The following is a 14,379-nucleotide window of genomic DNA, read 5'->3' on the forward strand; positions in this document are numbered from 1 at the left end:
CCTGAGAAGAGATGATGCAAACCCCTCAGAGGACCTCAGATGATGCCAACCCTGAAACAACATAAACTACCAAATTTTGCTACAAGTTTGATTGCAACATATAATCATTGCTGTTAATAGTGTTCATCTGTTTGATTACGTCATTAACTGAATTTTACCGTACATTTCTGCCATATGTACATCAATTTGACATAGTCACCACTGACAAGCTACTACTAAATATATTGTAGAAACTTAATTTTCTGTAAAGCTGCTACAAATCTGCAACGATTTGTATCGTAAAAAGCGCTATACAAAAAAACTTGAATTGAAAAGTATACTTTCCTATTTTTAGTTTAAAAGAAGTATACTAATAGCACACTTGAATAAACGTCTTTTTCGTAAGGGATGCGAACAAAATTTAGGAATTGAGCTGGATAATGACACTAACTTTGCAATATCAACACTGTTATTGAACTGAATTGAATCAACACTGAAACGACTTGAGCTGAATAAGGATACTATTACCTTCTGTATAGCTGGTTTACCTCTGAATTGAATTTGTTTCATAAATGATGAACTTTGCAACTAACAGTTATTGAACTGAATTGAAACAACACTGCGCTAAATTGAGCTGAATAATAACACTATTGTCTTCTATAAAGCTGCTTTATAGAAGATAAGTGGTTTCATAATTGATGAATTTTACAACATTAACATTTTCCTGTTTTTGTTATGTTCCTATAATTGTGAGGCTGCTTGAAAAATCTGTATTGTATAAAGCGCTGTACAAATAAATGTGACTTGACTTGAAATTAAAGACTAAAGACTAAAGAATATTATTATTTATTTGCCCAGTGTGGCAGTAAGTGTCTTACATAACTATGTTCTTGTTTTATTTATTAGAACAGCTACCACAATGCCAACATTTGTACCATACAAGGCCTCGTTCTACTCTGACAAGGCTATTTGAGCCGGCAGCCATATCACCCTGTAGCCCAAGCCTGGTTGCCCACTGAAGCTAAGCAGGGCTGAGCCTGGTCAGTACCTGGATGGGAGACCTCCTGGGAAAACTAGGTTGCTGCTGGAAGAGGTGTTAGTGAGGCCAGCAGGGGGTGCTCACCCTGTGGTCTGTGTGGGTCCTAACGACCCAGTATAGTGACGGGGACACTATACTGTCAACAAGAACCGTCCTTTGGATGAGACGTTAAACCGAGGTCCTGACTCTCTGTGGTCATTAAAAATCCCAGGATGTCTTTCGAAAAGAGTAGAGGTGTGACCTCGGCATCCTGGCCAAATTTGTCCATTGGCCTCTGATCATCATGGCCTCCTAACGATCCCCATATCTGCTAATTGGCTTCATCACTCGGTCTCCTCTCCACCAATAAGCTGGTGTGTGGTGGGCGTTCTGGCGCACTATGGCTGCCGTCGCATCATCCAGGTGGATGCTGCACACTGGTGGTGGATGAGGAGATACCCCCTGACAATGTAAAGCGCTTTGAGTGCCTAGAAAAGCACTATATAAATGTAATGAATTATTATTATTATTTTGTTCTGATGCACTGAAAAATGCAAGAAATTCAGACAGAACATAGATAAATCACAGACATTCTGGGATTTTTTTTCTATTGTATATAGAATCTATTCATTCTATATACAATTTATGTTTAAAAAGTAGGTAAAATTATTCTGTTTAATCTGTAGAATATAGAAATATGTACAAACCAATAATTTCATAAATTAAATACAGAATATTAAAGAAATCCAAAGATAACAATACATGGCTGTTCACAAAATCAGTTAAGGGAAATGCCATTTAACAATATTGTTGGGGGTATTTTAAGTGCATTGATGCACTTTTAAATTATGATTTATGTTTTTATAGAAAGGTGCCCATTTTATTTTTCTTAATTGCGAAACTAAATGCTACATGACCTGATGGATTTCTGTCTATTGCTCAGATCACTTGAAGGTATGTTGCTTTGAAGTCTGTTCCCAAGGCATTTCTAGCATTACATTTGTAAATCCCTGAGTTCATGAGGCCTGGGTCCTGTATGACCAAATTTCCCTCCTCTGTCATGTGAATTCCACCCTGTGCTGTGAAGCGACTATTGGGTACAAGTGTGGTACGTCCAGGCAAAGTCCAAGAAATGTCTGGTTTGGGTATGCCAGCAGCTATACAGTTCAGAATCACAGGAGACCCCCTGTTAACTCTGGTTATTGAAGGTGGAGCATGAGTGATTTGAGGTGGAAACACCATAATGCTTACTGGATATGACAATGTTGAGGATCCAAAGGTGTTTGTGGCTTTGCAGGTATACGTTCCTCTATCAAATTTGGATGTTTCTTTTACCTGAAGTGTGCCGTTAGATAAATATGCTACTCTTCCAATAACTTGGGGCTTGTCCAAGACCAGGCCATTTGGAAGAGTCCAGGTAATTGTTGCCTGAGGCCAGCCATCTGTATTGCATGGCATATTTAGTGTCTGTCCAAACGAAATCTTCATTGTTGAAGCCGTACTTCTAATTTGAGGCTTCTGTCCAGGTTCTAAAGCATAGCGCTTTTCTGCTTGTCCAGCTACATTTTTAGCCAGGCATCGATATACACCTTTGTCAATGACACCTGGCTGCGTGATGTGTAAAGTCCCATTTCCCAGGTAGTGAATGAACCGCTGAAGTTTCATGCCTGGATTCAGTGCTGTTCCATTGGGTAGAATCCACAGAAACTCTGGCTTTGGTTTTCCTGTAGCACGACACTCCAAAGATATGTCATCACCATCTGCTTCGAGAGGAAGAACCTCTATGTTTGGCACTGGAAAACTTGGCTTTTCAGCAAGTGATGTAACTTCCAGGTCAACTGCTAGACTTGCTTCCCCTAAGTAATTCTTGGCTATGCACAGGAACCGACCTTCATCAGTCTTTCGAATGCCCCTCAACTCAAGAGTGCCATTCCTGTGGACTTGGAACCTACCTCCCACATAAGGAGTGGGTAGAGACATGCCGTAAGGTGTGGTCCAGGTGATCTGTGGTTCAGGCATACCCTCTGCTTTGCAGTCCAACAGCAAGGTCTGGTAATACACTGCTAAAATGTTATACTCTGTTCGCCCATTGTGTCCTTTAATTTGCGGGCCTTTAACCTCAACTAGAAGGTTCACATTTTTTATGTTATCTCCGGCTGGGTTCCGTGCAACACAGGCATACTTTCCTTGGTCAGCGAAAGTCAGTTTTTTAATGATCAGAGTCCCATCATTTAGGATTTGGTATTTGAATGAAAATGAGGGTATTATCTCATTCCTGGGTGAGATCCAGATGATCGTAGGTGGTAGCACACCTGTAGCATCACACTTCATTTGGGCTGATTGCCCGAAAGGTGCCCACATAGATACATGCTCTTTAGAAGATATTTGGGGTGAGTTTGGCACCACTTGGACGCTTACTTTCATTGCATCCTCCCCCAGGGTGTTCTTAGCGTAGCATGTATAATTGCCTTCATCCTTCTTTCCCATTTGTTGCAACAAAAGCGTTCCATTCCCAAAGATGATATAGCGCCGGTTACGGGTTCTGCTGTCATCCGACTGGAGGGCATTGTTGATCATGGTGCCATCTGGGAGGCTCCATGAAACCTCAGGGTCTGGAAGGCCAGAAGCTACACAGTCCACCAGGACGTTGTATCCATTAGCAACTCTTTTATGTTGTGCCCCAGTGTTCTCTATCTTTGGTGGCCTCATGAGAACCTCTACTTGGAACAGCTCCATGTCCTCACCATTTGGTCTTTGATACATGCACAGATAATTGCCTCCATCTTTCTCAGTCAGTCTCAGAATTCTCAGAGTGCCATTGGGGAAAGCAGTGATGTGTCTTTGTGGACTGAAAACAAAAAACGGATAAATTGTTTACATCTTTTTATGACAGCTGAACTATTTCATAGTAATTAACTATAATGGAATAAAAGAGCTCATAGAATTCTTCTTAAGCTAGCTGCACACTGAGCAATTTATTTTCCATGACCTTTCAAATGTTGCTTGTCCGAATGTATAATAAGAGACTAGTGAGACCTTTCATAAAAACCAAAGCAGACTGTGATGTTTTTTTTTTTTCAGAACATGTGATATCTCTTAGGCAAAGAAAATATATTTCCTTATACATGAATGATAAATATATTAAATGATTTAATGGTATATTGAAAATATACAGAATTATATATTGTGTTAATATATTACAATATATTGAATAACACATGAGGAATTGCCGTTTTTTCATATATTGAAAAATATGCGATGATACATTTACTTATATATCATTATAATGTATGTAATTTTATATTCAGTAGTACATATAGATATACATGTGACAAGAGATGTCACTGCGTGTATACAAATATATTGAAAATATATTGCAGTATACACACATATATAAATATATTATATCATATTTATTAAATTTGATAATTATTTACATGATATATATTTCTTATATAGATAGTCAACAATAGCACAAACACACGTGCATGTACTAAAGTATTTATCAAAGACTATCAATGTGCTGAAGAGTGCACAGCCATTACTTTTTAAATAAAGTAACATGTAATTTTAATGGTGTTTAGCCAATCGTCAACCTAACCACAGGCTCTACTCTTCAGCACAATGGTAACCCACATCCAGAAACCCCTTTAAACTTCATGAATATTGCATGTAATGCTATTTTTGTCTTAATTTGTAAATATTTTTATTTGTATCAATATATAGCCATACATGGTCAATGCATATATTGTAGTATACTGAAAAAATATAAGCACTAGTTTCCCATATATGGAAATGTATAACGCAATATATTACAATATATTTTGCAGTACATTCTCATATATTTTTGTTTTGTAAGGGATATTGTATATTTTAGCTACAATATTTTACATTCCATTTAAATTTTAAAATAAATAAATTAATAAAATAAAATAAAAATGAAGGTAGGAAACAGGATGCAGAATTGCAATTTGAATTTGAATCTAAGGCAGTACAATTCAAATTAAATCCAAATAAATTCAGATATCTGTTATTTTACATAGTAAAGCAAGTTTGTCAAGACAAATTTTGAATGTTGAGTTGACAAAGCTTTGTTTAAAAGTTTTGAAAAAGCCTTGAGTTTTAAAGATTTATAGGTTCTATAGAACGAGAGAGAACAGAAAGACAAAGGATATTTGTGGAATACTCAATAGTTCAGAGCAAATATAGACTAGTTTACACGTTTCACTGACATCTATCTTTCACACACACACACACACACACACACACACAAACACACACATTGTTTTTTTATGTTTTATGGGGACTCTCCATAGGTGTAATGATTTTTACATTGAAACTGTATTTTCTATCCCCTCACCTTAACCCTATACCTAAACCAACCCCTCACACAAAACTTTCTGCATTTTTAGATTTTTAATAAAACATTGTTTAGATGTTTTTAAGACTATTTTATGAGGACTATGAGGAAATGTCCTCATAAAATATGTTTATATTGTCATACCAGTGTAATACCCATGTCATTATACAAATTCCTCATAAATTATATAAACATGCACACACACACACACACACACACACACACACACACACACACACACACACACACACCATCATAATCATCAGTTGCTGTGCTCCTATTGGTTCTAAATTAAATTACTGTTGAACAATTATTGTTTGAACAATTTAATTTGGATTAATTTCAGTTCAAGACATAATAACGTGTGACTAATGTTAAATGTATTTGTTATCTAACTGCTTTAAGTAGCCTGTTGTATAGATGACTAAGCATCTGAAGTAGACAAATTGCCCTTGCGTCTCACTCAGTTACTGTATTGTCTGGATCAGTGGGGGTTGTTTGGGCTTTCCAGTCTGAGACAGACTGCTTGTTTAATCTACACTATACATTGTTTGAATTACACAAGTGATGAAGTTGGCTTGCTGTGAGTGTGAGAGTGTGTGTCAGACTGCATGGTGTGAGCAGTGAGAACCAATAATTACCCAAAAGAGAAAAATGAAACTATTAATAAAGGAAAAATGACAATAAAGCTGTGATGGCTGGATTTAAATAATCCCTCTGTATGGGGTGCTTTAAAAGGGAAACAAACTCCCACAAAAAAAAAAAAAAAAACCTCTTAATTATTTTAATTGAAGAAATTGTGAAATATATAGAGCTTTTATACTTTTAGCTTGTCTTCAAAAGCAGTACACATGTACCTGTACTGATGTTCCAGAATGATTTTAGATGGCAGTCTCCAGACTGTACCTCTGTGGGAACCTAAAGACTCTGGACAATGCAGAAAAACTGTGGATCCATATGTTGCCATGACACTGTGTTGCTGATATAGGCCTTTCCAGGGGCCTGGAGCCTCTTGCCTAACATCCATCTGCACTGTTCTTTTAGCAAAGCCGACTGGATTGGTTGCTGAGCACTCATACCTCCCTGAATCATTAGGATTGATGTTCTTTATATAAAGTGTTCCATTTGGGAAAATAAATATCCGGCTTCCAATAAACTGTGTGGGCTTCATTTGTGAACCATCAGGGAGAACCCACTTAATTAGAGGGAATGGCTCTCCTTTAGCAGTGCAATCCACATATATGTTTCTTCCAGCATTCATAAATATAGTCTCATGTGAAACCTCAACAATTATTGGAGGTAGAGCGGCAACACGAATGTGGTATGTGAGTGTATCAGCTCCTGCTGCATTGCTGGCAATACACTTATAATCACCTTTATTAGAAAAGTTTGCTGAATGAATACTCAGTGTTCCGTTTGGAAAAAGTGATACTCTTCGGTCAAGGGTACCAATGTCTCGCACAAACGTCCTGTCTGGAAGAATCCATGAAATCTGAGCTTCTGGTTTACCCACCGCAATACAGTCCAAGCTGACTGGGTTTCCCAGAAACACTGAGACATCTCTGGCCCTTAAACTCATGATATTTGGAGACTGAGTTTGGACAACGAGTGTAACTACCATGCGATCTGAACCAAATTTGTTTTGAGCTGTGCAAAGGTACTGGCCTCTGTCTTGCAGCTGGACATTTTTAATCACAAAAGTACCATTTGAAAGGACCTCAAATCTGTGTCCAAGTTTTGTGTTGGTCTGAATTGTTGCACCTGTAAAAGAGTTGGGAAAAAAAGGTAAAAAAGAAAAGGTAAAAACATCAATAGACTAATCAAATAATGTCCAACGATTATTTAACGGTTTTATAACAGTCAGCACAGTTGTGGTATGTCCCATACTGTATGTTTAGATATGAATTATGTATAGCTCTAACAATGGGGTCTTTCAGCCTTTTTTGTAGCTGCCTAATGATCCAAAACAGGGATATGCACTGTAGATTGACCTCTAGGACAATACAAATGTATCTGTTAATTTAACCAAACTTTCACCTGTATGACATTATCCAATTGATGCCAAACATGTAAGTGTTGTATATGCAATTTCTCATTGCAATTATTACTGATTGCAGCCTTTCAACCACTAATTCAAACACAAAATTACAGTTTCCTTTTATTCAGTAATTACAAATATTTCTGTCATCAAATAGCTGCAGTTATTTTCATAATTAGCATAAGTTGATAATTGGCTTCATTTGCGCTTCAAAAATAGAAAATTGCATGCAGGCCCTCATAAAGAGAATCTGCAACAATCATGCTTATATTAGAAATGTGTCTGTATATTTTATGGTTATCATTTATATAAATTTATACCAAATGGAAATTTTGTATGTTATGTACATGATGAATTTGTCTAATATAGTTGGCCTAAGAAATGTGGTTCTACCTCTGTAACTTATCAGTTTTGGTCTTATCTTGGGCACTTCTCAAGCATGATGACAGTGCTTGATAACTATCAAAGGTAAGCTGGGGTGGGCACTCTGAAAAAGGGTATCATCCTCCATTCAGACAGATGCATCGATAAAAGTTAATACATTACATAATGCATGACATATTACATATACATTACATAAAATGTAAATGAAGAATCATCGAACCTGTTGAAACTTTGGTCCATGAAACAATAGGTTTGGGGTCCCCAGATGATCTACAGGACAGGAGCACATCTGTTTCTGCTAGAGCAGATACAGTAACGGATCCAGTTGCTGTGATCCTGGGTTTGACGCCATTGCCCATCAGGTTTGGAAAGGGAATGGCAGTGCTCAGTTTCTTTGCTCCAAAATGACTGTAGTGCCAGCGACTACCGTATGGTATGCTAGCTGTGGAGGTTTGTTTGTTTGTATATGCTAGGATGGATGGGGGAGTCACGGGCTTGTAGATGTTTGGGACATTTGGAGCTTGGTGAGGCTGTGGGGTAGGATGATATGTCCTTGGCTTAGAAGTGACAAGCTTTCCCAGCTGGGCTAGTCGATATGCATCAAGCTGTGACTGTCTATATCTGTTTCTGAGCCTGTTGAAAAGTAAGTGGTCGCGTACACGAGAAGCTGTCGCTGACCCCAAAATATAAGCTGTGGGCTTTGCTGTTTGAGCAGTGATTTCAGGCCGATTGGTGACCCCCTCACCCCTGCCTCCTGTTTGTAGGAAATGCCAAGTTTTGTCTTGGGAGTGGTGGTGCTTTGAGCTATGAACTGTGGGCCAGAAGGGAGACTGAGTGTAGGGATGGGGTGTAATTGAGATTTGTTTTTTTGGTGTATACTTTTGGATTAACCAGGGGTGGATAGGTACTCCTTCAGGACGCATTGCCCAATTGTAAACTCTCTGTCGGTCCACATTAGTTAAGGTTGGTCTCTCAGTCACATGTGCTCTTTTCGTCTCTGGAGGATTTATGTTGCTGATTTGAAGATTAGGGATGGCAGTTGCGGAAATCTGCCTTGTCTTATCCTCATTTGCCTGGCTATCAGTTCTCAAAATGATCTGTTTGTTTTCATGTCCATACCTGTTGATCTGTCTGGGTGTAGCAAGTGTAGGAGGAACTGCTTCATTTTCTTGCAGAGATGTTTTACTTACAAGCTGAACTGACTCAATGTGTTTTGTTTTGCCTTCAAATTCATTAAGCTTCTCATCTTTTCTGAATGTTGTCATAGGCACTTTGACAGGATCCTCTGTGATTGCCATGTCTAAGCTTTCAGTTACTGGGTAATGAGCAGGAGGAACTTCGGAAGTCATTGATGCTGTAACATCTTTGTTTTGGGCTGGAGTGTAAGAGTTAGTGGTTATTGCTACACTGCTTTTAGGTATCAGTGTTTTGACTGGAGAGTGAATGAATGGCACTGCTGTAGAGGGAGCTAGGGTGAAATTTGGTCTCTTTGGACGTGGTCTACGTGATGGAGGCCTACGCAGCCTATATGGGAATCTTCTTCTTTGGTTCCAGATGGAATTATTGTTAGCCCTTATTTTCTCTTCTATTGTGTGTCTGTCTACCTGTTTTACCAGCTGAGTCACATGTTCAGGTACTGTTGTTGAGTCTATGTGTTGTAAAGTAAAATCTGAAATGTTATAATCACTTGTCTTGTATTTTGATTTCGCCCCCTGCTCATTGTGGGGTGGTGGTTCCAGCTGTTTTACATTGACATTTTGGTTGCTTGAACCTGTGCTGGTACTGCTAGCTGTAACATCTGTTTTAGTAGTTTTAATGGTATCAGCTGAGAAAGGTTTGGTGGTTGCAATCAGTGAAGACTCTGTCACTGTTTTCAATAATTTAGTCATTTCTAGATGCGTCGTAACTGGTGGCATGGTTGAGAGTTTAGCATGAGCTTTTGCAAGAATATGCTCCCAGCGGCTGGGATCAAGCTCTTTGACAGAATTATTAGGTTTTCTCACACTCTCTTTGATTTTCTTTCCTTTTGCATTTTGTCGGACTATGCCACCTCTGTGTTTTTCGTCGATCCTCTGAGGTGTGAGTTTAGCCGTTGGTCGTTTGATTTCTTCATATCCTGACCCTTCACTGTCCTCGCTCTCAAAGAGCAGTAATTCACCCCTGGATACCGTAACACCTCTTTGTGCTTCTTCCTTTTCACCAGTAACAACAATTAGATGAGACAACATATCAGCCCCATAGAGGTTAGCTGCTAAACAACTATACTCTCCGGCATCCTCGTAAATCACTTTTTTGATTATCAAAGTGTTGTTCTGTAATACATACACCCTTCCTTTCATGTCTGATGCTTTGAGAATCTGATTGTTTGGTAGGAACCATCTTGTCTCAATTGGATGAGGAGAAGTTACTAAACAGGGAAGACTAAGAGTGTCCCCATTCTCCACAGATATCTTCTTTCCATTTAAATCACTGGGACTTAAGAGACGCATTCTGACTGTGAGTCTATAGGTGACAATGTCCACATTAGTGTCAGTCCTCACAAAGCAATGATACAGCCCAGAGTCTGCAATACTGGTGTTTTTGATAACTAGCCTGTAATTCTCCAACCTTAATTTATGAGAATCAGTTTGATCCACTGTTGTTAAGTCTGGAAGCATCCACTCCACAGGCTGATGCCCTGAGCTTAGCACGCTACAATCCAGACTGACCTCAGAGTGTTCTAGTACTGACTGGATTCTCCCCGGGGCTCCTCTTTGGATCATAGCCCAAGAGGAAACCACATCCTCCTCATCCCCTCTTCCAATGATTTGCTTTGATATAAAAGTAGAGAAGTTCAGCACCAGTTTTTTAGTTGTTGTTTTGCGCCTGTTCAGCTGAAGGGTGACCCTTGGTTGTAAAAGCCAGGCTGGTTCAGCCATTAAATGTCCTTTGAGCTCTGTATAATATGGTGATTGCTCATGTGTTGCTTGACAGTACTGAAAAGTCACCTTTGAAGAATTCCCAAGTCTGGTTCCCCGTTCCAAAATTGCTGGGCTCTCGTAGTAGTAGGCAACCAACCTCCACAGGTTCTGAAGAGCATCTCTATCGATCTCACACTCCAGAAATGTCCGTAGAGTCACATTTATGGCAATTTCATCTGTTCTCCTCACTGGCTCCCACACCATGGAGGTGTCTTCAACAGGACGTGTTACATTACAAGCCACGTGTGCCCGATTCCCATGACTGTCAGAGAGAATGAAGGTCAGGTGGCCAAGAGGACTCTCAAGGTCCTTGATGTAGGGAACATCTGGGTCCTGATCTTCCCACATGCTACTCTCCCCAATTTTAAGTGGGGATTGAAGGGAGGGTTGGTCACAGGTGAGCTGGCTGGCTGAAAGCTGCAAGATCTGGCTGCTGTTCAAAGGCCTTGGTGAGGCACATGCAGCACAGTTGCCAGCATCTCCAGAGTCACGGTCCTTTATGCACTTAATAACTCCTAGAAAGAGAGGGATAGAGAATGTAAATAAAAAAATCTTTGTTTTCCTTTCAGTTATTTGCAGTCAGTAGAGTCAGTTGTACTCATTCAACCTTAAATTTAATATAACAATATAATGCATCTAGGACAGTGATGATAAATGTAACAATTCTGAATAAATGATGTATGAACACTATATGTGATGTTCTATATATTTGTGTGCAATGGGATTTTATTCAGTGCCATTACATACAATTCTGAGCAAGTGGTGCAAAGGTTGGAAAATACAATCAAAGAAGTTTCACCCTCATGATTTTTGTCCCACTCCAAGAGCCAGCGTAAGTGGCAGTCACAAGCCCAGGGGTTTCCATGCAGAGAGAGGACTTCTAGCCTGTCTAAGCGCTGCAGAGTTCTTGGCAGCAGGTATTCTAGTTGGTTGTCTGCCAGGTGCAGATGCCGCAGTCCTGAACTCCAAAATGTGCCCAGGACTGAGACAGTAATAAATGTGTGAGAGTGGAGGTCCTGCAGTTTGTTCCCCTCCAGTTGCAAAAGCTTTAATGATGTGAGTCCATTAAATGAAAAAGGCTCAATGAAGTCAATGAGGTTGTGGTCTAAATGAAGCCGTACAAGGCTGGTCAAGCCCTCGAACAAGCTGGGGTCAACTCTTTTGAGTTTGTTGTAGCTTAACTTGAGTATCTGTGCCAATAAAGAACATAAATTATATGCCAATGCAATTTCAAAGTCATGTATCTTAACAATTTTTATAACTTTATAGAGAGCTAGAGACACAAAGATGCTACAGTACAGTAGATGAGTATACTACGTTTAATGTGCATCTCATATCAACATTTATGAATTTATACCTGGATGGAATGGAGGTGGTAAAATGATCCGGAAGAGACAGAGGAGATATCATTTCCATGGAGCATGAGCATTTCCAGTTGCTGCAGGTTTGCAAAATCTGAAGACCCAACCGTGCCAATGCTGTTATAGCTTTACAGTAAGCAAAGAGGGTTGTGGAAAAAAAATGTTAGCTTAAAACACATCACATCAGTTACCCTTTAATTTTGTGAGATCAGCACCAATTTTGAATATCATTTACTTAATTTTACTAGGTAAACATACATTTTCAATGGAGCTAAAAAGTGCATAATTAAAATGCTATGACTTTTACCCAACTGGTGTTTTGGTGATTTTTAGGTGCTGTATGGAGCAAGTTCTCCTCTAGTTCCAACATTAACCAAAGGTGTAGCTCGGCACATTAAAGGGATAGTTCACCCAAAAATAAAAATGTATTTCTTTCTTCTGTGGAACACAACAGAAGATATTTAAAAAAATGTTGGTTCCAAACAGTTCTGGTTACCATTGACGTCCATTGTATAAGCAACAAAAAACACTGAGACATTTCTAAAAATATCTTCTTTTGTGTTACAGTCATACAGGTTTGGTTCACAATACTTTTTTCTTCATTTTGAGTATATCGTACTAAAGCCAACAACACAGCAGCCTACCCTAGGTTGAGTCTCTCTGTGTCCTGGGGTAGGTTTCGTGGGACAGAGGGTAGGTGACGGAAAGTACAGTGCACCTCTTTAGGGCTGGGGCAACTGCAGGACCTCGGACACGCATAGACGCATGAGGGCAAGATGAACAGCAGGCAAGATGCCAACATTAAAAGAGCAGGTACACCCACTGGAGCCATGTCCCTCTCATGCCATTATCTGATTTAGGAACAGTGTGGCTGCAAAGCAGAGTTTTATACCACATACAATGTAAACAGTTTGTTGATACAGATCAAGCAACAGCAAACATTCTGCAATTTTACTTGCAGGGGATAAAAAATAACACCGTTAAAAGCAAGCAAATCACTGGACATTTGAATTGATTTTGAATTTTTAGATGTCATGTGACAATACTCCTGAAGTGCGATGACTCATCAACCTCTGAAAGTTGTGCCCATGCCTGCCTCACACTTAACATATTGCATCATACGTGTCATGAGTTTTTTAATCACTGATGCCTCTTTGAGAGAAAAGTTGTAATTCAATAAACATATCACATATCAATTTAGTTGCTCTAATGTAATCCATATAATAAAAATAACACAAGTACACATTGTTTCACCAAATAATTTAATATGTATTACTATTAATCTGTAAATTTTGATGTAATTTGACTAAATATGCTTACTGCACATATTTATGAATATTTAGTGTTTTGTACATACAACAATTATATTGTCATGTTATTTTTAAGTGTAGCATCTGTCCTCCTCCACAGAGCTGCTGAGCCCACACAAAATAAATCATTGCTCAAGTGTTTGTTTCAGGAAGAGCATTGCATGGGTTTTTTTACCACAAGCTGGCAACTCATCTACAGATTAATTACACAAACTACATTTAAGAGGAAGACGACGGAAATTACCGTTTCATCTTTTAATTATCATTAAAACCGTATTAGATTACCACGATTTGAACAACTCGCGATAAATAAATACTGTCCAGCATAAAGCACAGTTAGGGATGTAACAGTATGAAAATTTCTTACCACGATTATAGTGACCAAAATTATCACGGTTATCTGTATTATCACGGTATTGTTAAAATGTGCTGGAGATGTTAAAAAAGTACCGACACATAAATCACATAAATCACTTCACCAAGTTTTATATTTAAAAATCAACAAACAACAAACAAAATGACTTTTTTGTTTGCATAATCACTAAAACAATAACATTACTAATGATGTTCGGATTTTAAATGACAACTTGACTGACAACAGTTTAATAGCATGTTGAAATATCTAATGTAAATGTTCAAAAAAAGCTTTGAAAAAGTTTAATAAAAAGGTAAACCTCACATTTCAGCCTTTAAATAAAGAAAAGACAGGGCATGCAAATTCGGTCCGTTTTTAGCCAGACAGAAACTGCACACAGACTGAATGTAAATATAAGTCTCTGTAAATCCACTCGCTGACAGCAGGTGGCGCTGATGGAAAAGCTGAATTAGGGCCGTACCAGAAACGATTCGATGGCATTTTGTTTTCATCTTCGCTCCATGTAATAGCTAAAGGAAATGTTCTTAATCGCAGTACTGCTTTGTCCATGAAGTTTACGGGAAACAGCCCTAATTCAGCTTTTCCATCAGCGC

At 38.7% G+C, this 14,379-nt stretch overlaps 1 protein-coding gene across 1 annotated transcript; it reads right to left on the reverse strand.

The window, feature by feature from the left end:
- Positions 1–1,812: 1,812 nt before the first annotated feature.
- Positions 1,813–12,932, reverse strand: LOC107666199 (matrix-remodeling-associated protein 5-like). Its single transcript, XM_016457405.1, has 6 exons — positions 12,745–12,932; positions 12,097–12,226; positions 11,539–11,929; positions 8,000–11,254; positions 6,215–7,118; positions 1,813–3,845 (listed from the first exon to the last, which is right to left on the reverse strand). The coding sequence occupies exons 1-6, from the start codon at positions 12,930–12,932 to the stop codon at positions 1,937–1,939; spliced, it is 6,777 nt and encodes a 2,258-aa protein (XP_016312891.1). The 3' UTR covers positions 1,813–1,936.
- Between the last annotated feature and the right edge of the window lie 1,447 nt (positions 12,933–14,379).

The sequence above is a fragment of the Sinocyclocheilus anshuiensis genome, unplaced genomic scaffold, assembly GCF_001515605.1.
Source record: "Sinocyclocheilus anshuiensis isolate Anshui unplaced genomic scaffold, SAMN03320099.WGS_v1.1 scaffold489, whole genome shotgun sequence".
NCBI classification, from domain to species: Eukaryota; Metazoa; Chordata; class Actinopteri; order Cypriniformes; family Cyprinidae; genus Sinocyclocheilus; species Sinocyclocheilus anshuiensis.

Coding starts and splice junctions, on each gene's coding strand:
- LOC107666199 (XM_016457405.1), bottom strand. CDS start 12,932: ATGGCTCCAGTGGGTGTACCTGCTCTTTTAATGTTGGCATCTTGCCTG. Junction 12,227..12,744: donor ACAGAGAGACTCAACCTAGG/GTAGGCTGCTGT, acceptor CTTACTGTAAAG/CTATAACAGCATTGGCACGG. Junction 7,119..7,999: donor ATGGACCAAAGTTTCAACAG/GTTCGATGATTC, acceptor ACTCTTTTACAG/GTGCAACAATTCAGACCAAC.